The sequence below is a fragment of the Fistularia commersonii genome, chromosome 23, assembly GCF_037954325.1.
Source record: "Fistularia commersonii isolate RoL2024-O1a breed Wild chromosome 23, RoL_Fcom_v1.0, whole genome shotgun sequence".
In the NCBI taxonomy this organism is placed as follows: domain Eukaryota; kingdom Metazoa; phylum Chordata; class Actinopteri; order Syngnathiformes; family Fistulariidae; genus Fistularia; species Fistularia commersonii.
Window position 1 is genome coordinate 12562128 of NC_141306.1, and position 23774 is coordinate 12585901.

A 23774-nucleotide genomic window follows, 5' to 3' on the forward strand; every position below is an offset into this window, starting at 1 on the left:
ACCGCAAAAACACTCCCCGACCTGCTTGGAAGAGTCTGACAATACGCTCCTTGGGAAGTATGCGATCAGGTTCGTGAGAGTATGTTGCCACGGCAACCCGCAATGAGGCTACAGCATAGACTTGTTGACACATGTAAGGGCGGCGTCATTGGATACTCTTAAGTCTGTATGTGCTCCGTTTTTTATATATTGGTCTTAGTCAGCCACACCCGACCTCCACCTGCTGGGGTCGTGACACCTGAGTGATGTCACGTGCATCTCCTGGGTCCGTGTGCACGAGCCTGAAGCAGCCTTCATTCACTAGGACTACTAGGTGGTTTTCATGTTCCCAAGGAGGTAAAAACACACAAACAAGAGAAATGACACACGGATTCATTTTCTCTTTCAGGAAGGCAGCCTTTTCCCACCATGGCGTCATTCCTGTGGATTATTTGCCTCGGAGGATGATTTTACCTTTTCTCCCTATTTTAGTGATTGTTGTTTCCCGCGCCCTTCTGTACGTTGACTGGTATTTTAGATTTCCTATTTTTATTGCTGTCTAACCTGCCCACCCTGCAGCACTATGTTCAAGTTCTAGCTTCTTAGACTTTATAAAGTTGATGATGAAAACTAAAAACTGGCAACAATTCCAGAAAACTTTCCAGAAAAGTCAACTTAAAATGTCAAAGCAGGCAGTTATCAATAATAATATTATCATTAACCCTTGTGTTGTCTTGCGGGTCAAAAGTGACCCACTACCATGTTTAGCTGTAGAAAAAACACCTTAACCTATTTTTTTCCAACCTGAAATTTTATGACTTTTCCTAAAGAGACCCCATAATTAGAAAAAGTGATACTTCTTTTTTTGTTTATGTTTCCATGTGGGCTGTACACCATTAGGGTACAAAGATTGTCGTATGGGTCATTTTTTACCCGTAGGCCGAGGGGAGTAAACACAATATTAAGATCGCATGAGGGTTAAGTAGATTTCAACGGACTGTTTGGGATCAACTGGATCCAAGTTTTGACAATGAAGAAGTTTATAGGGGACCCCCACCTGGGAGGAGTAATATCATAAATATGCTTTACTGTTTCTCTCATAGCGCAATGTGTTATTGATGCATTTAGCTGACCCAAGCTGTGGAAAGAGCTCACAGGTGATGCTAGTTTTTATGAAGAGCCAATGACGAAAAGTGGAGCTCCTTAAAATGGATGCTCTCTCTGTTTGTATAGTAATGCAGTTGCCGCTCTTGCCTCTTTGTGTCTTTGTTCATCTCCATTCTTAATCTAATTTTAAATCTCATTTTAACTTATGTCTTCAGCGCTATCCTCCCCGCCCACGCCTCTCTCGGGTGTATTGAGAGGTGTTGCACAGGTGATGAATGGGACAGTCCAAGTCAACTTCATGATGTCACAGCGTTGTGACATAAACAATGGTAGCCTGTGAGTGAAATTATGTTTTTTTTTTATAATTTTATACAAACTAAGATATGTTGAGAGATTTTATTATAATTTTATGTAACTGATACAAATGTTGATCACATAGGACAATAGCATCTTTGTCACCGAGGATCTCTTTTAAAAGAAAGAAATAGCAAGTGCTCCAACGAGGACATTGGGTTCAGTGCAGAGTGTAAACAAACTCTGCACCGGAGCAGAAGGAGGACATCGGTTCTGCTTCTACAGTTGAAAGTTCAGGCAATGTCATCAAGTCCCTGCTGGTGTGTGAGGAGAAACATTTGTCTAAACACAAGGTGTGTCCCAATGTCCTCTGGGACATCGGGGATTCTGCCACTATTATTCAAAAGGTCATCCAATCATCTGGAGTTCAACTCAAATGAGCAAGTTTAATCTGGGTTCAAATCGCTTTGGTCTGACTCACTGGTTGACGACCTGAGGCATTAGCACTTGTGGCCGCTGTAAGGTGAGACAGTTAGTACATTAAAACCATCGAGGGAAAGAAATCAGGGTTAATAGTGAAGTGTCGGTGAGGAGAGATCAAACAGTAGAGGAAGGAAGCTGTTCTAGACACGATGTTTCTGTATCCATGGAGACACTGATATTTGTCAATAGCTCCAAGACTAAGGCACAAACTGTGTTGATGCAGTTATGTCACTGGTTGACTCAACACCTTTATCGCCCATGGTGATGTGGTGGTGTAAAAGATGACTGAAAGACAGGTGCAACTGCAGAATGTGAATTAAACATTAATATCTATTTGGATGCAACACCCTCATTGTTGAGACGAATCGCCCCATCGAAGGTGATCTCATGTCTATCAGTCTGAGATTAGCATTGGAAAACCAGCTGCAGAAATCAGGCTGGCTGGTAACATAGAAGGTGCTGGTCTAGCATTTTTGTCTCGGTCTACCGGGGAAATTTCCCCTCTGATCGGTTATATCAACATAATAAAAACATTGACCTTTAGTACTCGGAGAAATGGTTCAAAACATCTTTGGCAGCAGGATCCTTCAGCATCCTTCTCTTTAAACGCTTGAACGTGTTTTTGCAACTGCTTTCTGAGTTGCTGACAATCTTAAGAATAAGAATAAGAATAAGAATAAGAATAAGAATAAGAATAAGAATAAGAATAAGAATAAGAATAAGAATAAGAATAAGAATAAGAATAAGAATAAGAATAAGAATAAGAATAAGAATAAGAATAAGACGAAGAATAACTTTATTTTTCCTGAAGAAAATTGTTGATCTTAATCCCTCCCAAACCTTTACAAAGACCTTTAATTTTATTTCCTTGCATTTTGGGGAAAGTTCAGGCACATTAGCTTCTGGTGAAATTGCTTTTTTATCTGCGAACTGCTGAACCCAAAGTCAGCTGGAATGAGATGAGCGAAACATGAACAAGTGGGAAATGCGCAGCCATGCTTTGCCTTCATCACTTCCTTTTTTAATATTTCCATCCATCTTCCGCTTCTTATCCGAAGTAGGGTCACGGGGGCTTAAAGAGCATACGTGAAATGAGTGACATCTAAGAAAAAGGAATACAGGTCTCAGACAAAACCGTGCAAATATCACAAATATGAGTGCGTGATGTATCCTCTCTCGGTTGAGTTAAATAAGCGCATGTAAGCAATGAGGGGTTAAAGGTAATGTCCTCATACAATGACGTAGAAAGCCTGTCTTACATGGTATTACATGGTATTTCTGTGTCCATGGGAGGCGTGGCTCAGGGGCTTAGAGTGGTCGTCCTTGGAACCGAACATTCCTGGTTTGATTTCCTTCATTCTCTCCCTAGCCAGTCAAAGTCTTGTTGAGCAAGATACCGAACCCCCTAAGTACCCGTCCTTTGCTCTGGTTTGGTTATGACTGATAAAATGCAGTGGTCAAATTTTGCTGATGTTGTGCTGTATGTATAACTGAATGAGACAATAAAAAGGTCAAAAAGCGGTTATGTCACTGGTTGACTCAACACTCAGCTCACTCACAGTGATGTCAGGGTGTAAACAATGACTGAAAGACGGGTGTAACTGCGGACAGTGAATTAAATATAATGCGGTGGAATTCAAATATTCATGCATTTCTTTGTTTCTTTGGAAGTGACACCCTCATCGTTGGGTGCCTGGTGAAGAATGAAACGAATTGATCATTGCCTTGCTGGTTGGCTGGATACCGGCTCCCAGCCCACAGAGAGACACATCACCCCATTGAAGGTGATCTCATGCCTGGCTTTAACCTCAGCCTGCAATTAGCATCAGAAAACCGTCCACAGAAACCAGATTGGTTGGTAACATAGAGGTCGCTCATCTGGTATTTTTGTCTCGATCTGCTCAGGAGGAATTTTCTTCACTGAGTTTGATCTGTTATATCTACATATTAAAAATACTGCCCTTTATAGCTCACAGAAATGATTCATAACATCTTTGGTAGCATCCATGAGCCCAGCATCTGCAAGAGCTTCTTGTCAGAATCCTTTCTCTTAAAATGCGTGAATGTTTTTTTTTTTTTTTTGCAAACGCTTTCTGAGTTGTCGGCAATCTTGATACGGCACTTCCCCCCCCAAAACCTTTACGAAGATTTTATTTCTTTGCATTTTAGAGAGAATTCGGGCACATTAGCTTCTGGTGCATCTTGTATTTGCAAGTGTTATTTGCAGTCCTTATATCCTCTATTGTAAGTCGCTTTGGATAAAAGCGTCTGCCAAATGTAATGTAATGTAATGTAATGGTGAAATTGCTTTTTACAAGTGAACAGCCAAACTCAAAGTCAGCAGGAATGAGATGAGCGAAACATAAGTGGGAAATACGCAGCCATGCTTTGCCTTCATCACTTCCTCTTTTAATATTTCCATCCATCTTCCGCTTCTTATCCAAAGTAGGGTCACAGGGCTTAAAGAGTATATGTGAAATGAATGACATCTAACAAAAAGGAATGCAGGTCTCAGAGTGAAGCGTGAATGAGCGGGAAATACGAAGCCGTGCTCTGCTTTCATTACTTTATCTTTCAATACTTGTTTTTCTTAAAGAATGCATGTGAAATGAATGACTAACAGGAATATGAGTCTCGGAAAAAACCCTGCAAATGTCACAAATATGCATGCATGTTGAGTCTTCTCTGAGTAAACAGTTAAAATAAGCGCATGTAAACCGTGAGTGTGGGTTAAAGGTCCCGGGACATAAATGACTCTATGCTGCAAATGTACATTTGCTTGGACATTTTGGTGTAAAGACTTTATTGGATTGTGTTTGCGGGGCTTTCAGTGGCAGCGGTCGCTCGGCAGGTGCTCGTGCTCAGGGTTCCAGTGTGAGTGTGAGAAGCACTCGGCTGCCTTCCGGTCACACTCGCAGATGAACATCTCACACTCGTCGTTTTTGCCTAGGAGACAGAAATAGGCATCCCTGACTGGACCTTGTTTCATATGATATATTAAAAGCAAGGATCCCAATCTAGCTTAAAATAGAACATAAAGTCATTTGCTATTTTATGAAAATGGTGCTGCAAATTACTTAATTTGGAGTACTTGTACTTAGAAAAACATTACACTCTAATGTGTGGAGACTGTGTCGTTAAAAGTACAGTTACTGCAGTGAATTCACTGTAAAATTATTTTCATTTTTAGTATTTCAATCATCTCAATTTGGGCTGAAATTCGTTTTCTTTTTTCTTTATCTTTGAACATACAGAATCATATAATTCAAATATTTCATTTCACTGTGCAATATTCAGAACTGTGCAATATTTCATTTCATAACAGCTACACTACAATTTTTCCTTTTATCATACTATTGTGCACTCCTTACCTCACTTGTTACTAAGACACTTATAGTTTTATCACTTGTTTACTAAGACACTTTATAGTTTATTTTTATTTCTAATTCTGCCTTTTTCTTTTTATTATCTATTACTGTTATATTTTCTGTAACTCTGGCACAACAATTTCCTTCGGTATTAATAAAGTTGTTCTTATCTTATCTTATCTTATCTTAAAAATGCAGTAAATATCGCACAGTCATGGTGTGTTTGCTGGATAAGATGAAAAAATAACCCTCTTGTTGGATTTTCAAAATAAATCAATTTGATCCATCACAACAAGTAACAAAAAATGAATGTTCAATAGGAAGCCTGTCTGAAGATATTCTTATCTTGGTATCTTTAGATTTACCAACCTCGGAACGAACGGGTTTGTTCTTTTTCCAGTTATCTTTATATTTGCCCTCAGCTAACCCACACATGGATGCCCCTTCACGTACCAGTGCAAGTGACCTTCTTGTTGGCTTTGTCACATTTGTAGTCGTAGAACTCGGTGTAGGGGTTATCGAAGATGGGCCAGCACTCGGGGTGCTGCATGGCACTGCTGTAGCACTGGTCGTGCACCTGGCAGCATCTGCAGAACAGACGGCACCGCTGATCAAACCTTGCCCTTTTTTGTCTCCTGTTCGGTCATTTGAAGAGGATAAAAGGCTCCGCCCACCGATCCAGGTCATCCACAGGCGCCCCGGAACCCCCTTTCCCGCAATAGCAGCCATAGTCAGCATAGTCCAAGACGGGCCAGGAATCAGGCATCACGCACAGGATCATCCTCCGGAACTGGTTGAGAGCCCACTCATCCTTGGGCCGGGCTTGGAGTGCACACACACACACGTACACACACAAAAGAAAAAAAACAATTCAACACACCTTACAAATACAAAATAGATAAAAGCTCCAGACTTGAATGTTGGATTTGATTTAATCTGATCTGTCACTGAAATTACATTAGTGAGTGGATTCCATATAAACCATGAGGTTTTTTTTCATCATTCTAGTGTAAAAATGAATATTTGTGTTAAAATGTTATAACTTTGAATGAATAAAACCAGCAATAAATGATATCGATATGTGTTGGAAATTATCTAAAAGACATGAAATTCACTGTTTCATTTAAAGAAAGAAAACTGGACACACAAGACCTTGATAAATGATCTTAAAAATAAAGCAATTATGCTTACAGACGAATAATTTGAAGTTTGAATCCAAGTTTGAAGTGGATTCGACGTGTCGGTCATTTTTAGTATGTTTGCAATATTTCTAACTTGCTTCCCAGATTGAGACATTTTCTGCGCGTCTCCCGGTTCAGGAGAACCGGCCCTGTTTGGCATTCAGGTGTTTCAGTATTCAAAAACTCACCGACAGCGACGCTGACGCAGACGACCAATGAAATGAGTGCTTTAAGCGTGTTCATCCTGTCCCCTCTGAAGGTCCCCGTCCGTGGCTTAGTCTTGGCCGGGTCTGTTTTATACGTCTGGGGACCTTGAACGTCTGCCAGGTCAGCAGTTCATACCACGCGGGAACACACAGCTGACGGCGCCAACAAACAGCGCCACCAGGAGATAAGAACTCTATTCCAGACAGCTGGTGGTGGCATGGGTTTGGCTCCCAGAGGGTCCTCTGGATGGGGATCCAGGAGGATACTGGTAGGACTGGTCAGTTGTGGGGCAAGGACGAGGTCATTAGATGAATTATAGAAATCAGATCAATAAAAATCTTAAATCGGTGCCAGTTGCACTTTACTAGATTAAAATTCACCATTGTCAAACACTGAGAAAAGACAAGGACAGGTGCATCTGCAAGATCCGTGCAGGAAAATGTCCAAAAATAATCAGTATTGATTGAGTCAATGCTTAAGTCTTTGACTTGTTATTTATTTGAGATTGATTCATGATTTTCAAAGCAAAATTATTAACAAATCTTTTGTTCTTCCAATGAAAGTCTCACACAACACAGCCAGCCAACAGAGAAACAGAAAACGCTAAAAGTTGTTTGGGAACAAAACAACAAAAAGGCCATCTGACCTTCACCTCCTCCTACAACTGGACCTGCTGGAACCCAGTGAAAAACCACCTCCCTTCTGTAACTCCCAGACGAATTCTGTGTACAAAGATCTAAAATGTGCAGCTACGTAAACAAAACAGAAACATCTGGGGTCAGAGGTCAGCGGCAGTTTCACCACCGGGGGGCTCCAGAAGGGACTCGTGTAGATTCACCACAACAGTGGTTGCAGAACCTCAACCAGTTTTTCTGAGGTTCTACAACAAGTATGACAGGTTCTCATCACAGCTTGGTCTGATGCCTACACCTTTGTTTCTTTGCGGTTGTGTAAGGACGCTCAGAATGTCCTGGGAAAACATACCAAAGTACGCCCCGACAGGACACCACTTGCAAAAGTACATTTTTCCACCATATGCACTGGGATGTGGAAAATCCCAGAGGTTTGAGGGGTTGGAGGGGGGGGAATATCCCAGTTGGAAGTCACATGATCTCACCCTCCTTCATGCCACAATTTGTTTCGATCCTCTCTTCAGCAGGTTGATTATAGGAGGAGAGAAATTCTTTATTTTATGCCGGGTGCAATTAATCCAACACCTGAAAATAAAAACCGCGGAAACAGGCCAGAGTGAAAAAAACAGCACTGTAATTACATTCACACATTCAAGCTCACTCTTCCAACAGGGCCGATTATTCCCTGCAACCAAGTACATATGAGTACCTGTTGAAAGGGGAACTTCTCATATTTTTATACTCTAAACATTTGTTTACATAATATATATATATATAAAGGTGTTCTTTTTGTATCAGCAGTGACTTCTTGGAATGAATATTCATAACAGTAAATAAAGAGTGGCTATAAATACTGGTGTGTGTGTGCATGCCTGTGGGCATAAAGAGTCTTTAATATCAGTCTGCTCATGGAAACATTAAGTGTCAGTCATTTATTTATGTTCTTTGTGTCTCAAAAATAAACAAACACAAACAACCAATCACAAGGCGTGAAAATAACACGTGGGGAGAGGGGGATAGGCTGGGGGGAGCTGAGGGCTGCAGTGCGTCTGCCAGGCTGCCAGGCAATAAGTAACAAGTCATTGTACGATCTTGGAAATGAAATCTGCAAACCCAGTCAAACTTCATGTTCCATCATCCTTCACTGCCCCATGGTCGTAGAGATGATTCTATTCTGGGGTGACAGTCCACCTCTGATGTCTTGTGACCCCCCCCCAACAGTTTATTTTATAATTTATCCGGTAAACCGAGGGGGACTGGGTCACCCGACCTGCAGAGATAAACACACCACATGTTGGTGTGTTTGATGCTCCTCCAAATTCGTGGGAAATCTGAGTCCAGGGGGGTCGGGAGGGAAACGATTCCTTCCAGTGACTGTTTTGTGTTTTTTCTTTAATCCAGTGTCATGCTGTAATAATTAAACACATTCTACATTCAGAATGATCATCATTGTCGTGCAAAAATATTTCAGACTCAACTTAAAAAATTTTAACACCGGTTGGGTTTGGCTCTTGGCTGTTTTTGCAAATTCATCCTATAAAGCCTAATCACACCAAATCTCTTTGGTCTGAAATGGCACAAAAATAAAACAAGCTAGCAGGAGAATCCTGCGCCCCTGGTCTGGCCTCCATTCAGGAGATTCTTCTATATCCTCTCTAGGATCCACTTCAGTTTGGCCTGTTTTACTTTACAGTGCCATCACTGTTGGCGTGGATCATGCGTGTTAGTGTGGTCTGGGAAACCCAGGTTTCAGATCCCATTTCAAAGTGTCCGCATTAAAGAAGTTTCTGCAGATGGATGTAGTATTTCAATCGGACCACTGATTTTTAAAAACCATTCCAGTGCATCATTTAAGCGTCCAGCAGAGGGAGCTCCAGCCCTGCAGGGGGTTCACACATGGCGCGTAGGGTTAGAACGGCTGCGCTCAAAAGTTGTTCGACGACCCGAAAGGAACTACAGCAGATAAACATGTCATCGGTGGAAATAACAAAAAAAAATACATCACAAACATTAAGATAACATCTTGTGTGCGTCCAGTGTTCACAACCATATAAGCCACTGTCTTCCATGTACAGAGATCAAGGTAAGGAGTGTTGAACCCCCACGGTCCACGTTCACATTCTGTACACTCACATCTTAGGCTTCTCTGCCAATCTTGGTCACCAGCTTTGACACACTTCACTCTGCCCCGGCTGCCAGTACGCAAACAGCCATCACAGCGCCCACGTGCAAAGACTAATGCATGAGACATTAGACAACATTAGAAGGACCTCTTTAAGCACATTTAAACAAGGATCTTGGGACGGGACTCCACTAACCCTAATCTGTTTAACTAAGAGCTCACTTCCACTATTTTCAGTCAGGTTTCCCGATGTCTGGACCAGACTCTCAGTAAACACTTGCGTGAAATGACGCTGGAATTTACAAATAAAACGAGAAGCAGTCCAGCTTCACCTCCTCCAGAGCCGCGCCTCCTGGTCCATGACCTCCTGGGTTCACCTGCCCTCTCTGGTGGACGGAAAGAGCACGTGGAACCAGCTGGTGCACATCCTGTACACTCTGGACCACGAAGCATCAAATGGGCTTGTAGAGCAGGGTGGTGACGTACTTCTTCTTGTAGCGATGGGTGGCACTTAGCACCATCACCCCGTCCTGGTGCAACAACATGGAGCATAAGGGTTTCTTTCACCTTACAAACTCACAAGCATCTCAAACTGAAAACAAAGCCTAAGATCTTAGTTCTCGCTAGATTAGAATTTTATTTAGTTCTTGTGCCCAATTGTGTTTCTATTTCCTCACTTCCATGTTGTGCCTGCAGTCATCTGTTATTGATACAGGAACATATATAGGAACATTAGCGTGTGGCTAAAGGTATGTTTAGAAAGGCTGCAGGTCGACTTACTCCTGTCCAAACACATACACGCATCTACATGCATTCCGGTGCCTGAAACATGATATGAGAAAGCTGATAACCCACAGGGGAAACAATATGATAATGATATTAAGTTCTTAAGTGTGTGTATGTGTGTGTTCTATACATAGGAAAAAGGAAAAATAAGTAATGTGACCTCCAGCTCATGCAAATTACACAACACACACAAGTCAGTGTGCAACAAGACATTAATCTCTGCCTTTTCATTCCCGTGACTGTTCAAAGTTCCACAAGAAAAACTTCTAAAATCCCTTGACCCTGATATCTGAGGCCAGTGTTGTGCTGCAGTTTATCAAACATCTCAGACTGCACTTTACACGCAAACTACTTTTCTCTGGAGTGAAATGGCTGTAGAGTAGCCATGTTGTAATCTTGCCTCCTGTGAAAAGGTCTGGCAAAATGTACCTGCAAGATCAGAAGAACAATGGAAAACCATTTCAAGCAAGTGTGTCCACTGATCAGCACTACTAGTCTTTAAAGAGGTGACACTAGAGAGAGAAGTCTCAAATAAGACTATAAACACTGATCATCTCCACAGTTTCGAGGGTTTTCTCATCCCAAGTCTCTTCTCCAGGAAGATTTCAGAATTTCTGTTTTTGCTGCATTTATTGGCTCCCTGTGGTAAATCCACGATCAAATTCTTGCGCTATCACCAGGAGGAGGACACATGCCTCAAACACAATTCACCAAAAAGAATAAGGCCAACAGTAGTTGTTTCTCTGAGCAGCTGCTGGCTGACATCAAAAATACAAAAATGGAGGAGCTCTGCACAGTGTGTCCGAGTTTGACTTCTTCTTTGGTCCACGTTTGATCCGACACTGCTGTGAGTATTTTTATCCTGATTTCACTGTTTGTTTTTCCTCCCATACGGCGAGGAAGAAAATAAAGGGATAATTATCTCTCCATCCTTTCCGCAAATGGCAGCTTGCATTCCACAGTTCTTATCTGCAGTACATGTTCCGCGCCAGCTCACAGTTTACACAAAAAAGCCTGGCCGGGTCTGAAATGTCACCACAGAGAGCCAAGACTTGTTTTCACAGTCGCTGAGCATTGACAACTAACAAAGACATGGTGGTGTTTGCAGTGCGACAGTCAGTCTGACGCCTCACCTTAATGGACAGAGCATAGAGGTGGTTGAGCATGACGTGGTTGGGCTCTGGGAGGAGGGCAGGGTCACACTGGATAAAAACAGGAGAAAATCTGGCGTAAAGCACTAATTCGAATGTGGTGTGTATCTATTGGATTTGAAATACATACATTCCCAGGGCACAGTTTGGTGAGTAACTGTGTCATAATGAAATGATGCTCCGTGAAATTGTGATCACACTACAGGACCTAAGAACTACTCACAGAGATGCCTGTGTCTTTGTTGAGAATGACCTGCAGCAAGTGTGGTGGGAGGATGGGCGGGGACTTGAACTTCTCTTCTTGTTTGGGCACATACGCATCCTGGTGGTATGGCCCAGGAGGAGAGCTGGAGAGGTCTGTGGAGGACGAGAGAGGGCTGGGTTTCAATCAAAACACATTTTCACACCTTCAATGGACCTGTGGAGATATCCAGGGCTCAGTGTGAAAAAATAAACTGGTTTCAAGTGTTGCATGACTGGAAGGCTTGAGCAGTATCTCTCTAGCTTTTCCTCTACCTGTTGTCTGCTCTCACAACAGATCACAATGCTATCTGCAAATATCATGGTCCATGGAGATTCCTGTCTAACCTCATCTGTCAGCCTGTCCATCACCACTGCTAACAAGAAGGAGCTCAGAGCTGATCCCCAATGAAGTCACATTTCCACCTTGAACTTCCCTGTTACCCCTACAGCACACCTCACTATTATCTCACAGCTAGCATACATGTCCTGCACCAGTCTAACATACTTCTCTGTCACTCCAGACTTCCTCATACAATATCAGAGTTCCTCTCTTCACCCTGTCATATACTTTTTCGAGGTGTATAAAAGCACAATGAAGCTCCCTCTGACCTTCTCCGCACTTCTCTATTTGTATTCTCAAAGCAAATACTACATCTGTAGTACTCTTTCTAGGCATGAAGCCATACTGCTGTTCACAAATGCTGACACCTGCCCTCAGTCTAGTTTCCACTACTCTTTCCTATTACTTAATTGTATGGCTCATCAACTCTATCCCTCTACATTTGCCAAAATTCTGTACATCCCCCTTATTCTTAAAAATGGGCAGCATCACACTTCTCAATTTGTCAGGCATCTTGTCACTCTCTAAGATCCTGTTGAATAATCTAACCAGAAACTCTAATGCTGCCTCTCCTAGACACTTCCATACCTCCACAGGTATATCATCAGGACCAATTGCCTTTCCACTCTTCATCGTTTACAATGCTTTCCTCACGTTATTTTTACTAATCTCTGCTACTTTGTGGTCTACAATAGTCATATCTTCTACCCTTGACTTCTTCATTTTCCTTGTTCATCAGCTCTTCAAAGTACTGGTTCTATCTTCCGATCACTCTTCGAGCATCTGTCAATACATTTCCCTCTCCACCCTTAATCACTCAGACCTGATGTACATCTTTGCATCTTTCTCTCTGCTTTGCCAACCTCTGAAAAAAATCAGTCTCCCTCCTTACTGTCCAACCGAGCATACAAGTCATTATCCGCCCTTTGTTTTACCTTTGCTACCTCTATCTTTATCTTACACTGTATCTACCTGTACTCCTGTGTGTCCTCTTCAGTCCCCTCAGTGTCCCACCTCTTCTTTGCAAACAGCTTTCTCTATATATACTTCCGCACTTCCTCATTCCACCACCAAGTCTCCTTATCTGGAACAAGTACTCTCCTACCTGTCTCCCTGATAGCACTAGTTGTAGTTGTCCAGTCACCTGGAAATTATCCCTGACCATCCAGAGCTTTTCTGAACTCCCTGAAAATCATACAATGCTCCTCCCTTTTCAACTTCCATCAATTTTTCCTCTGCTCTGCCTTTGTCCTTTTGATCTTCCTTGTGACCAGAATCATCCTACAAACCATCATCCAAATGCTGCCAGGCTACACTCTCACCTACAACTACTTTGCAGCCACCGATATCTTTCAGGTTACCTTGTCGATACAACATGTAACTTCTGCTTCTGCTCTAACTAACTCACATCCCACCAGCGGGGCAGTCACTAACAACATTGAGCGTTACACCTTCAATTTCCAGTTCCAGACTCATAAGTCTATCTGACCTTCTTCCTACTCTCAAACCCAGACCCTTGCCCTTCCTCTTCGCTCTCTGCTTCCGAACACACCTTCCTCCTCTCCTTCTTCAACCCACAGTAGCCCAATTTCCACTAGTGCCCTATAGGGGTACTAATGGGGGTCATTGTTAACCTGGCTCTCGACAGAGCCAGTATAAGATTGTTAGGTTTGATTTGCATGTTAGGCTACGGCAAACATTTTACGTCGGCTGCCCTTCCCGACGCAACCCTCTGTATTTAGCCGGCCTTGGGATCGGTTCAGGGAAACACTGGCCCATTCTGCCCTGAGGCTGTATTTTTAATAATAATAAAAATAATGATAATTATTATTATCTTTTAGGTAAATTGCTAAGAAGATATCCTGAGTTAATGCAAATTACAAGTATAAACAATAAAGTTTGACACATTGACAGTTAAAGGGAACAAGATGACACTCAGGGAGATGCACATAGCCCACCTGACATGTCAGAGCACTTCTGTGAGTCCACCATCAGAGCATCGAACACCTCAAAGTCCGTTTTCTTCACCTGGATGATGTTATTGACTGTTCCCAGCTGACTGGTGACAACAGGCTGCACAGAAAAATAAACATAGCTCAAAAGCTGCAGCTCATAGATACAAACCAGCTGATCAAAGTAAAAATAGTGATGATTCTCAGCTATGCATTTTCAGATTATGTTAGAGTATGGAAGAACTTCTCTTTCAAAATAATAACACACCCTTGTAGAGAAAATCCCAGTTGAGGATGATATTCAATACACTAATACACTTTTAGTGGTGTATTCAATACACCACTAAAACATGGTACAGTGTGAGAAGGTGAGAGCAGCTGCTGACCTCAGCCGGGTCATGCGTCCACTGGCCATCCACATAAAACTTGTACTGATGCTCCCCCTCAGGCAGGTCCACTATAGCCACAAATGTGTTCTGACTTAACAAAGCAAGAAAAAGATCACAGTAAATCTCCATCCATTTAGGTAAGAGATTTTCCAACATGGGAGGCAGGCCTCCTCAGTAAGTCCTGAAACACTTTTAGGGAGATTCTGTGAAACTGTAATATCAGATTATTTATTCAGAAAGGCCATCATGGCTTCCCTTTTCTTCTCACTTTCGAGGTTCTGAAAGGAATCGGAGGGCAGAGCCTTTTCGTGTGACTAGTGATATCTGCTTCGGTGTGTCAGATGAGGTGCTGTAGATATCTGGGAAAATTAAATCAAATTAAACTACGACCACAAATATTATATCCAGCGTCGAAAAATGTTTTTGATTTGTCCCGAAGCCAAAGAGGGTGTCTGGAATACACTACCTGAAAGGTACTTGTTACTATGGAAATACACTAGTCAATCAGCATTAGAACCATGATTTTTAAGATATTACATCTCTTGTGTCTTGATTTTTGTCCCCTCTCACCTCCGTATGAGGGGGATCTTGTTGGCCCAGTTATTGAAGGATCCAGAAAGGTAGACCTCCTTCCCGTCTCCAGTCCAGCGGAACACAGTCGGCCGGTCCAGGGCAGGCCCTTTGTCTTCAGCTTCTAAATCTTGTTGCCATGCAAGGAACTCCTCTTTCTCTAGAGGGGCCTGAAATATCCATCAGACAGGCACTATGAACACATTCCTCAGTCCACTCAGACAGCACCAAAATAGCAGCAGACTTACTTTCATGTCTTCACCGTGGAAAATATCTGCATCCTCTGGGCTGTCCATGAGAATCTTGGGCCTCTCTCCCTCCTTGGTGCCCCTGCTGTCCCTCCGCTGAGTCTTCTCCCCCTGGCCCATGGCTGCCCTCTCACTGCTGGTATTCCCCATGGTGGATGTGATGTTTTCTCCAAGACAGACACTGGGTCACTGCAAGAGGTTTCCAAGCAACACACTTACCTGCACAAAAAAAAACAAAAAAAAAGACATCTGAACTTTCAGTGCAGGAACCAATATTCATTGTGACCTGTGTGTGGAGTGTTGGGAAGTCATTATCTTTAATTTAATTTGGTTCGGTGGACTTCTTTCTACACCAGGGATCAGTTCCTCCTATAAGTAGGCACTTATAAGTCAGAAGAAGAGAAAAGTGCAGAAATTCTTAAAAGACCTTAAGTTTGGATCATGTCGGAGAGACAGAAGACCATTTTCCCTGCTCAAACATTTTGCAAGTAAATCAAAGTTATTTCTATATGCTCAGTCTAAGGACGTTCAAACTAAATAACATCAGAAAAAATGAACAAAAGTCCTATAACATAATATCCAGTAAAACAATATAAAAAAGTCAAAATGTCCAGATAATATAGCGCTTTACTCAAACGCTTACAAAGAGGTTCTTGAGCTTGGGGACTCAAAGCAGAAGCAGAGTCCCTCAGGTCCTGGAACAGCTATGATTAACCAATTGTGGAGGATCACCACCAGATGTATTCTGAAGCCTGTCCAGCTTTGGCTTAGGAATAAAGGATGGTAATATTTGTTGTTGTTTTTTTTTTTTTTTTAACAGTGCGATGATGCCACATCAAGTGTAACACAGAAAAATTGATTAAAAACATTTAACATTCAACATTTACATTACTGGCTCTTTGTTGTCATATGTACAGCAGACCATGATTTTACACACAAAAGCTTAGTGTTCACACTCATCTCCCAAAACATAAACGGCAGAGATGAACAACCATCCTGAGACAGGGGAGGCCATAATAACTTTATCCACTGAGACAATGTTCAGTTCAGTCTCCACTATCAGCGGCACTAGCAGGCAACCAAAATATAGTCTTAACCAAATAAGGATTCAATCGAGGTTTAGAAGTCATAGAGGTGCGGTGTTTAATGATCCTGTGAACACCCAGTGATAAATCCCTCACTGTTGTGGAATGAGATGCAGCCAGGGGCTGCAGATCTACTTCTCTGTGCCACCCTAAGCACCAAAGAGTGATTTTATCAGTTTTGGCTGGTGCAAAATTGGTCAATTATTACGTTGTTGGACTGTTTAGTGGAATTTGATCAAAGGGCATGATAGGGATGTCGTTGATGGGAGTCAATCTTTTTACGACACTTGGAACCAAACGACGGCTAAAGCTGCCGTTAACCATGTTGACATTAGTATCCGACGATTAACGCGTGAGAGCCCTTCCAGAGCGGGATTACATAATGCCCCGACCTGATATTCTGCAAAAAGTAAAACGCTCGACAACCACACACAAAAATTCAGTCGAATCCTGTTACGACCAGGCGGCAAATGATGTCTGCTTTGCCGAAGAAGCCCCGCCGTCGCGGAGAGGCGGTTCCCGCAGCGGGAGCTCCATGAAGCTAACGGCTAACGTAACCTTTAGGGAGTGGGAACGCCGGCCGGGCGTCGAGCTAACCCGGTCAATGCGAATGTCCTCGAGAGAGATACAAGTCAACTAACTCCCCCGAATCTACACAGAAAGTCGTTCGGCCCCTTACCCGCGGGCATTCACAGCCGTCGACTTTTGCTCCTCATCCCACCGGAGCTTTAAAAGAACCCAAACATTGCGTTTTCTGCTGCCTTGAAAACACGCCCCTTTCGCTGTGCGCATGCGCAGAAGGGGCGGGCAGGACCGACGACAACATTGTAAACAAATGGGAGAACAGATGAGGCTGATATTTCTGCCACTGGAAGCCAGGCATGTGAGAGTAAAAGCAGTGTTAGAATTTTATCTGGAATGCTTATTATTGTAAATAAGATCGAGATGTAATGGCCCATATTCAACACTAGATAGAGCTGTGGATCGAGTTCCTCGAGCTTCACAGTTTCCTCTTTAACCCTTGTGTTGTCTTGCGGGTCAAAAGTGACCCACTACCATGTTTAGCTGTAGAAAAAACACCTTAAACTATTTTTTTTCCAACTTGAAATTTTATGAGTTTTCCCAAAATTAGAAAAAGTGATACTTCTTTTTTGTTTATGTTTCAATGTGGGCTGTACACCACTAGGGTACAAAGATTGTCTTATGGGTCAAAAATGACCCATAAGACAAGGGGGGTAAACACAATATTAAGATCGCACGAGGGTTAAACCAGAACTGATTTAAAAATACAAATTGTACAGCAGATTGTACCCCACTTCTCCTCCATCCATGGTTCAACGACCTGGTGGACCCTCTTCTGCAGCACCACTGAAGAGACCTTACAAGGGAGGCTGAGGAGTGTGATTTCCCCTGTAGTTGGAGCACACCCTCCGAGCCCAGTTTTTAAAACACATTGTGTTGACGGAGCACTGCTTCCCCCACCTGAGCCGCCGGATGGTGGGTCAGAATCTCCTGGACAGCCACCATAAGTTGTTCTCCATAGTCTCCCCGCACTCCTCCCATTCCCAAGTTTTTGCCTCGGCAACCAACGAAGCTACATGCCGCTTGGCCTGCCGGTATCTGTCAGCTGCCTCCGGAACACACAGGCCAGAAAGTCCCGATAGGACTCCTTCTTCAGTTTGACAGCATCCCTCACCGCTGGAGATCCCTAGCGGATTTGAGGGTTGCCGTCCCGACAGGTGCCAGCCGCCTTGAGGCCGCAGCTCCAAGTCTGCCACCTCAACAATGGAAGCACAGAACATGGCCCATTCGGACTCACTGTCCCCCGCCTCCCTCGGGACATGGTCGTAGTTTCTGCCGGAGGTGGGAGTTGAAAAACGCCTTTTGACTGGGGACTCTGCGAGACGTTCCCAGCAGAAACTCACCTTACGTTTGCGTCTGCCAGGTCTGACTGGCATCCTCCGCCACCATCGGAGCCAGCTCACCACCATCGGTTGACAGCTCTGCCCCTCTCTTCACCTGAGTGTCCAGGACATGCAGCCGCAAGTCCGACGATACAACCGCAAGGTCGAGCTGCTCAGTGAAGGATAATATGTGGCAGTGTAATAGTTTGTCCTCAACATTTAATTTCCAATTTATTTTCAAGCATCAAACCCCTGCTGAACGGAGGAAGGAGTCGCTAAAAGGCAAAGCCCGGGTTGAAAAACCTGCAGGTAAATTACGGCTTGAAAGCAGCACTCAAGGTAAGTCATAAAGTCCTGATAAATCTGCAGCTGAAAATATAAAGAAGCAAAGGCTGACCTGATTTCAGTTAGGATAAATAAGGAATGTATGGTCTAACTTCTTTTGTTAATGTCAATTACTACAATGGGTCTGAATTCTCGGTTGGACTGCTTATAATTAGGTAACTGCCTCGTAAGTTGACTGTTTTGTAGACATTGTACCTGAAATGTTATTTCTGTCTTCTGTCATTCTTTTCTCTTCATGGGTGGGATCCTTTTGTTTTATCCTTTCAACAGTCCTTAATTCACACTGTCTTACTTTTTATTCAAACACAAATGTATTTGACATCACAGTGTTAACCGTAAATGGTGCTGATGACATGTTATTTAATGAGGTGCTAATTAAAGAAACAATGATAAGCTTGGAGGAATGAAGTGAAGGTCTGGTTTCACTGTGTTTTTTTTTTTTTTTTGAGGCCTTATTAACTGGACTGTCACTGCAGACAGCAAGCCCAATTTAGGGGCCAGGCCACTGCTGGTTCTTGCACAAAGATGACACAAACACTCTAGATGTGCAATTATTTCTCTTTCTCCCTCTCACCCTTTCACTCTAGTCACAGCCATAAAGCCTTGTTATAACTGTGTTTTGTGTAATTTCTCTGACACCTTACCGCTATATGTTTATATGTATCCCTTGCTTTTTTTTTTCAATTTTACATGAGTGATTTCTCAACTGGGTTGAATAATACAATTGTGGGTTAAAGACTGATATGATAAGAAGGCGTCAGTCCTGGAGCCAGATGGCAAGAAGCGTCTTCTGTCAGCTGCAGAGACAGGTGGGGCAGCCTGTCTGTTGGAGGTGGGATGTGATGTTTGTACGGGTGGGGGTGGATCTAAAACTGGATGACTTGGCTACTATGACATAACGCTTTTTATTTATTTATCTTTTGACTTGCAGGAATTTTTTGCCGGAAAGATGGAATCAGTATATATAAAACCATGCACACACACACACACACACACACACACACATACACACACATACACACACATACGTATTTACTGTATATGTATCTGTGCGTGTTTGTATATACATATACATATATACAGTATACATATATAAATATATGTACATATATACGTATGTATATATATAAACTTTCACTGATACCATCTAAAGTATCAAGAGGCTAAGAGCCATTGCTTGATTTAGCCGATTTTACATTTTATATTTTACATTTTAAATGTGATAATTAAAAGAAGAAATAAAGGTCATCACTCAGCAGCAAAAAATCATCAATTTATATTTTCAGGGGAAAGCAAATAAAAAACAACACAATAATGATGACTAAGTAAATATGTCTGATCCCAAAGCTAAAAGAAATGGGAATAAAGTCCAAGAAATCATAATAAGAATTTAAAATGACTTTAATATGGTTAAAGCATTCGGCTGTTTGAAGGGACATAGAATAGTTTTCGGGACTGACACCAAAGCGGTTTGCAGAGCAGAGCATGGTTTAGAGCTCAATCCTTTTGAGGGAAATTAGCAGGGCACGGTTTAGACCTGATAGAGTTCCCGCCTCCTTCTTTCTTTCCCTTCTTCATCCTTGGACATAGAAAAGCCTCAGACTCACCCCAGATCCCACACTGGCTCAGCCCTGCTGTCTGTGATGTGACTGATGCCTTGACATTTCACCACTGCCCCATCCTGCTGCCGCTACTCCATCTCGCTGCCGCTGCCTCCCCAGAGCCGGAGTAACATTGTCACTATTGCTCACCGTTCGCCATCCCGACCGGCTGAGGGCCCTTCACACTCCCTGTCGGATGGGCCCAATGACCTTTTCCAATGGATAACACACAGAGCAGTGCTGACAGACATACTCACAGACTAGCAGTCTCCAGAGGCCCCACACACACTCCATAGACTCAGTGAAGCCTCACAAGATGAAGACCAGCCCATCCTTCATTGTTTCTGGAAATGAATGATAGCAGACTTTTTGTCCTTTTGAAACAGGAACGAAGGATACAAAGCTGACACACACACACACACACATACATGATACATGAATCATTGTCTATACATCAAAGTGGTTGCAACCATAAAAACCTATCTTTAACCTAAAGCAACCATAAAAACCTATCATTAATCTAAAAAACAAACAAAAAATGTGCAATATCTCATTTCTGTGCAATATTCAGAAACTGCAATATTTTCATCTCATAACAGCTACACTGTGCAATATTTCATCTCATCTCATAACAGCTACACTACAATGTTCCCTTCTATCATACTATTGTGCACTCCTTACCTCACTTGTTACTAAGACACTTATAGTTTTATCACTGCTTACTAAGACACTTTATAGTTTCACTGAGACACTTTATAGTTTATAGTTTATTTTTATTTCTAATTCTGCCGTTCTTTTATTATTTATTACTGTTATATTTTTTGTAACTCTGGCACAGCAATTTCCTTCGGGCGGGATTAATAAAGTTGTTCTTATTCTTATTCTTATTCTTATTCTTATTCTTGCATAATATTATAAACATGCATATATCCATAAATAATCAAATTATTAAGTTGCCTTTATTGACTTATGAAAGAACCTTTCAGCTGCTCCGTTCATCTTCATATCTACAAACGTATATGTGTAATACAGTTTGTGCATATACACACATGCATATATTGTGTGTGTGGATGCGTGTGTATATGTGTATGTGTCTGTCTGTCTGTCTGTTTTGAAATGTTTCCAAGACTCAACCAGATGCCGAGCGCCGAGCGTTCCCTCCAGTCGCCAGTTCTCTCTCCCATTCTCCTGGTCCAGCGCTGCTGGGTGTTGGAGCCTCTGTTGCTGGAGATCATGAGAAAAGACTCCACAGACAAAATGGAGCTTCCACAAGCCCCACTCTGACACTTTCCAGATTCTCTGTCCTCTGTCCTCCTCCCTCTGTCCAAAAACAGTCAGAAAATCAGTCTGACGGTTTCACTGAAGACACAATTGTCCTGGGAGGTGAAAGGCTGGATGTCTGTTTGCAGTTTGCCCTGCTATGATAGACAGGCGACCTGTCCAGGTTAAACCCCGTCTCTCATTTACCGACATCTGAGATTGGCTCCAGCCCTACAGTGGTCCTCAACTCGGCAGCTCTTCTATTTTTGAAAAAGCTACATCCCACACTTCCTGTTTAATGTTGTGATGTCATCAGTGGTGGCTGTGATCTGGTCAGCCATTGGTCATACCTTTGTTTACATGAGATCCTGGCCACAACATAGCAAACTAAAGCTGCATGAGATGAGATGAGAGATGAGATGAGAACAACTTTATTAATCCCGAAGGAAATTGTTGTGCCAGAGTTTCAAGTACAAAAACATAACAGTAATAGATAAAGTAGAAAGAAGAAAGAATAAGAAATATAAGGAAATATGAATTGTCTAACTGTCACCCATCCTCACAGAATTGGCCCTGTACCATTTAGATTATATTAGACAGATGTAACCACTTTCTCGCTGCTACAGTGACATGGAATGTGACGCCACAGATCAGACATCTCCTTCCCACACAGCGCAGAGGGGCTCCTGGAAGCCAAGAGCACAGAATGTCACACAGTGTGGGGTGTAGAAGTCAAGAGGGTTGTTGCACAGCGAGTGTCTGTTCAAGCTTGTGTCAAGTGCACAGCGGCCGCCTCTCAGAGCGCTTCCGCCAATCAGCCTTTAACCCGCCTGGGATTGCAGTGAAAAAGTTGGCCTCTCATAGGTCACTTTGTCCTGCTTGCTGAGAAGATGATGGGCAGAGGCCGGACGGCGCGCTGGATGACACAGTACGATAGGTCCTGTAACTCCCAGTTGTGACAACTCTGGCACATCATCTGTGGATTTTACAGAAATGTTATTGTGTTGCTAAAGTTAATTCACTCAAGTCATTTATTTTGGTCCTATCACAAACACATAAGTGATATTCAGAGTTTTCCCTAATTCAAAACACTATCTGTGGAATGACTCATGTGCGGATGGCACACTTTATTAGTACTTTTAATGCTAAATGCTGAATAATTATAATGTCTGATCAACAGAGGGGAACAGAACAGGACTAGATTTATTATGAAGCCCTTGGTCTTATCACAATGAACCGCTCCTGTACCACGGCAGTTCAATCACCATCAGCACAATGCCGCTGTGCCATGAGAAGGATGAGAGTAAAACACTCCGACTGAGACGAATGACAAAAACAAAATACAAAAGAGATAAGAGAGAACTGAAAATAGAGCTGAAGGAAAAGCCAAAGAGCCAGAGATACGTGATTGTGTGTGTGTGAGTGGGAGGATAGTCGTTTTGATGTGGATGTTATGTAATTGTTTTGCAATTCATTTGACAGTAGCAGTTGTGTCCCAACTAGTTTGCACCTGAAGCTGGAGTCAGACGTGATGCCCAAAGTAGAGCACAACAACCAGGGCAGAAAAGTCTGACACGGTACCCAAGAGCATGATATTGATTACCAGCATGTTTTTATTACTGAAAAAGAAATGTATATGGGTGTGTGTCTATACACACACACACACACATATATATATATGTGTATATATTCCTACCTGAGGCTATCAGACTTTTTAATTCCTCTTCCCTCAGCCGCAGGGAATCTTCAATCTTTGTAGTTACTGCTAACAGTTAGACAATTCATATTTCATTATATTTCTTATTCTTCCTCCTTTCTTCTATTATATATTACTGTTATGATTTTCACTTGAAACTCTGGCACAACAATTTCCTTCGGGATTAATAAAGTTGCTCTCATCTCATCTCATCTCATCATATGGTGTGCAAAAAAAGGGAACACTTGGAGTTGCATTGAGTCGTTCCCTTTTATTTTTTTGCACACTGTATATATGGGCACAATCTACTTGAAGGGGAAGATGAGAAGATTAAAAAACAAAAAGAGCCTTCTCCTCTTCATCTAGCTGCTACTGCTGCTGCTGTGGATTATTGCCTTAATTCTAAAGAAATCTATGCAGAAGTAGCTCCACCTGCCATGTTGACAGGACCAGGTCAGGATGCATCCACAATTCCTGACAGTCATGTCCCACAGAGCCTGGAGAGAAACTGTTTCACCTTTTCCATTGCTGTTGCACAAGCCATAAATAATCCAGAAGTAATCCGTTGTACAGTGATGTGTGAAGAATGACGGATGCACTCACGCACAGCCACATCTTCGCAGCTTGAATGCAAACCCAACCCAACTGTGTCTGGGTGGTTTAATCTGCATTTGTGATCGTGGCCGTGATTCAGTTGGACTGCCTGTGTCCATGGAAACCACCCATTAATGTTTTACATGTGGAAAAAAGATGGTTTTGACAAAGGAGGACTGCCTTTTGACATTTTCAGCTAAAAGCAAAGTGCTACTGAGTTTTGGTCGATTTCCCAGG

General features: G+C 42.5%; 2 protein-coding genes across 8 annotated transcripts; both read right to left on the bottom strand.

Annotated features, from left to right (window-relative positions):
* Window positions 1–4550: 4550 nt before the first annotated feature.
* Window positions 4551–6973, bottom strand: LOC147221062 (phospholipase A2-like). The gene is made up of 4 exons (XM_086170670.1): window positions 6601–6973; window positions 5906–6053; window positions 5685–5818; window positions 4551–4809 (listed from the first exon to the last, which is right to left on the bottom strand). Exons 1-4 carry the CDS (start codon window positions 6653–6655, stop codon window positions 4691–4693), a joined length of 456 nt encoding a protein of 151 aa, XP_086026796.1. The 5' UTR covers window positions 6656–6973; the 3' UTR covers window positions 4551–4690.
* Window positions 6974–7549: 576 nt separating this feature from the next.
* prkab1a (protein kinase, AMP-activated, beta 1 non-catalytic subunit, a) lies at window positions 7550–16929 on the bottom strand. 7 transcript variants are annotated; one of them, XR_015107949.1, is made up of 10 exons: window positions 16817–16929; window positions 15053–15271; window positions 14805–14974; window positions 14232–14325; window positions 13852–13966; window positions 11534–11667; window positions 11293–11361; window positions 9706–9903; window positions 9385–9486; window positions 7550–7836 (listed from the first exon to the last, which is right to left on the bottom strand). XR_015107949.1 is itself a non-coding variant. In XM_086170669.1 (8 exons), the coding sequence occupies exons 2-8, from the start codon at window positions 15200–15202 to the stop codon at window positions 9826–9828; spliced, it is 810 nt and encodes a 269-aa protein (XP_086026795.1). In that variant the 5' UTR covers window positions 15203–15271; window positions 16817–16929; the 3' UTR covers window positions 8147–9825. The 7 variants fall into 7 exon arrangements, 1 of the variants encoding a protein (XP_086026795.1); XR_015107947.1 differs by lacking the exon at window positions 7550–7836 and adding an exon at window positions 8147–8659; XR_015107946.1 differs by having other exon boundaries at window positions 9385–9903.
* Window positions 16930–23774: the final 6845 nt, after the last annotated feature.

Bases quoted from the DNA above. Each gene is read 5' to 3' on its own strand.
- LOC147221062 (XM_086170670.1), bottom strand. From the start codon at position 6,655: ATGAACACGCTTAAAGCACTCATTTCATTGGTCGTCTGCGTCAGCGTC. The intron at 6,054-6,600 runs GTGAGTTTTTGA...GTGCACTCCAAG, and splicing joins CTGCGTCAGCGTCGCTGTCG to CCCGGCCCAAGGATGAGTGG. The intron at 5,819-5,905 runs GTGGGCGGAGCC...TCTGTTCTGCAG, and splicing joins CCTGTGGATGACCTGGATCG to ATGCTGCCAGGTGCACGACC.
- prkab1a (XM_086170669.1), bottom strand. From the start codon at position 15,202: ATGGGGAATACCAGCAGTGAGAGGGCAGCCATGGGCCAGGGGGAGAAG. The intron at 14,326-14,804 runs GTGAGAGGGGAC...TGCTTTGTTAAG, and splicing joins AAGATCCCCCTCATACGGAG to TCAGAACACATTTGTGGCTA. The intron at 11,668-13,851 runs GTGGGCTATGTG...CGTCCTCCACAG, and splicing joins GAAGTGCTCTGACATGTCAG to ACCTCTCCAGCTCTCCTCCT.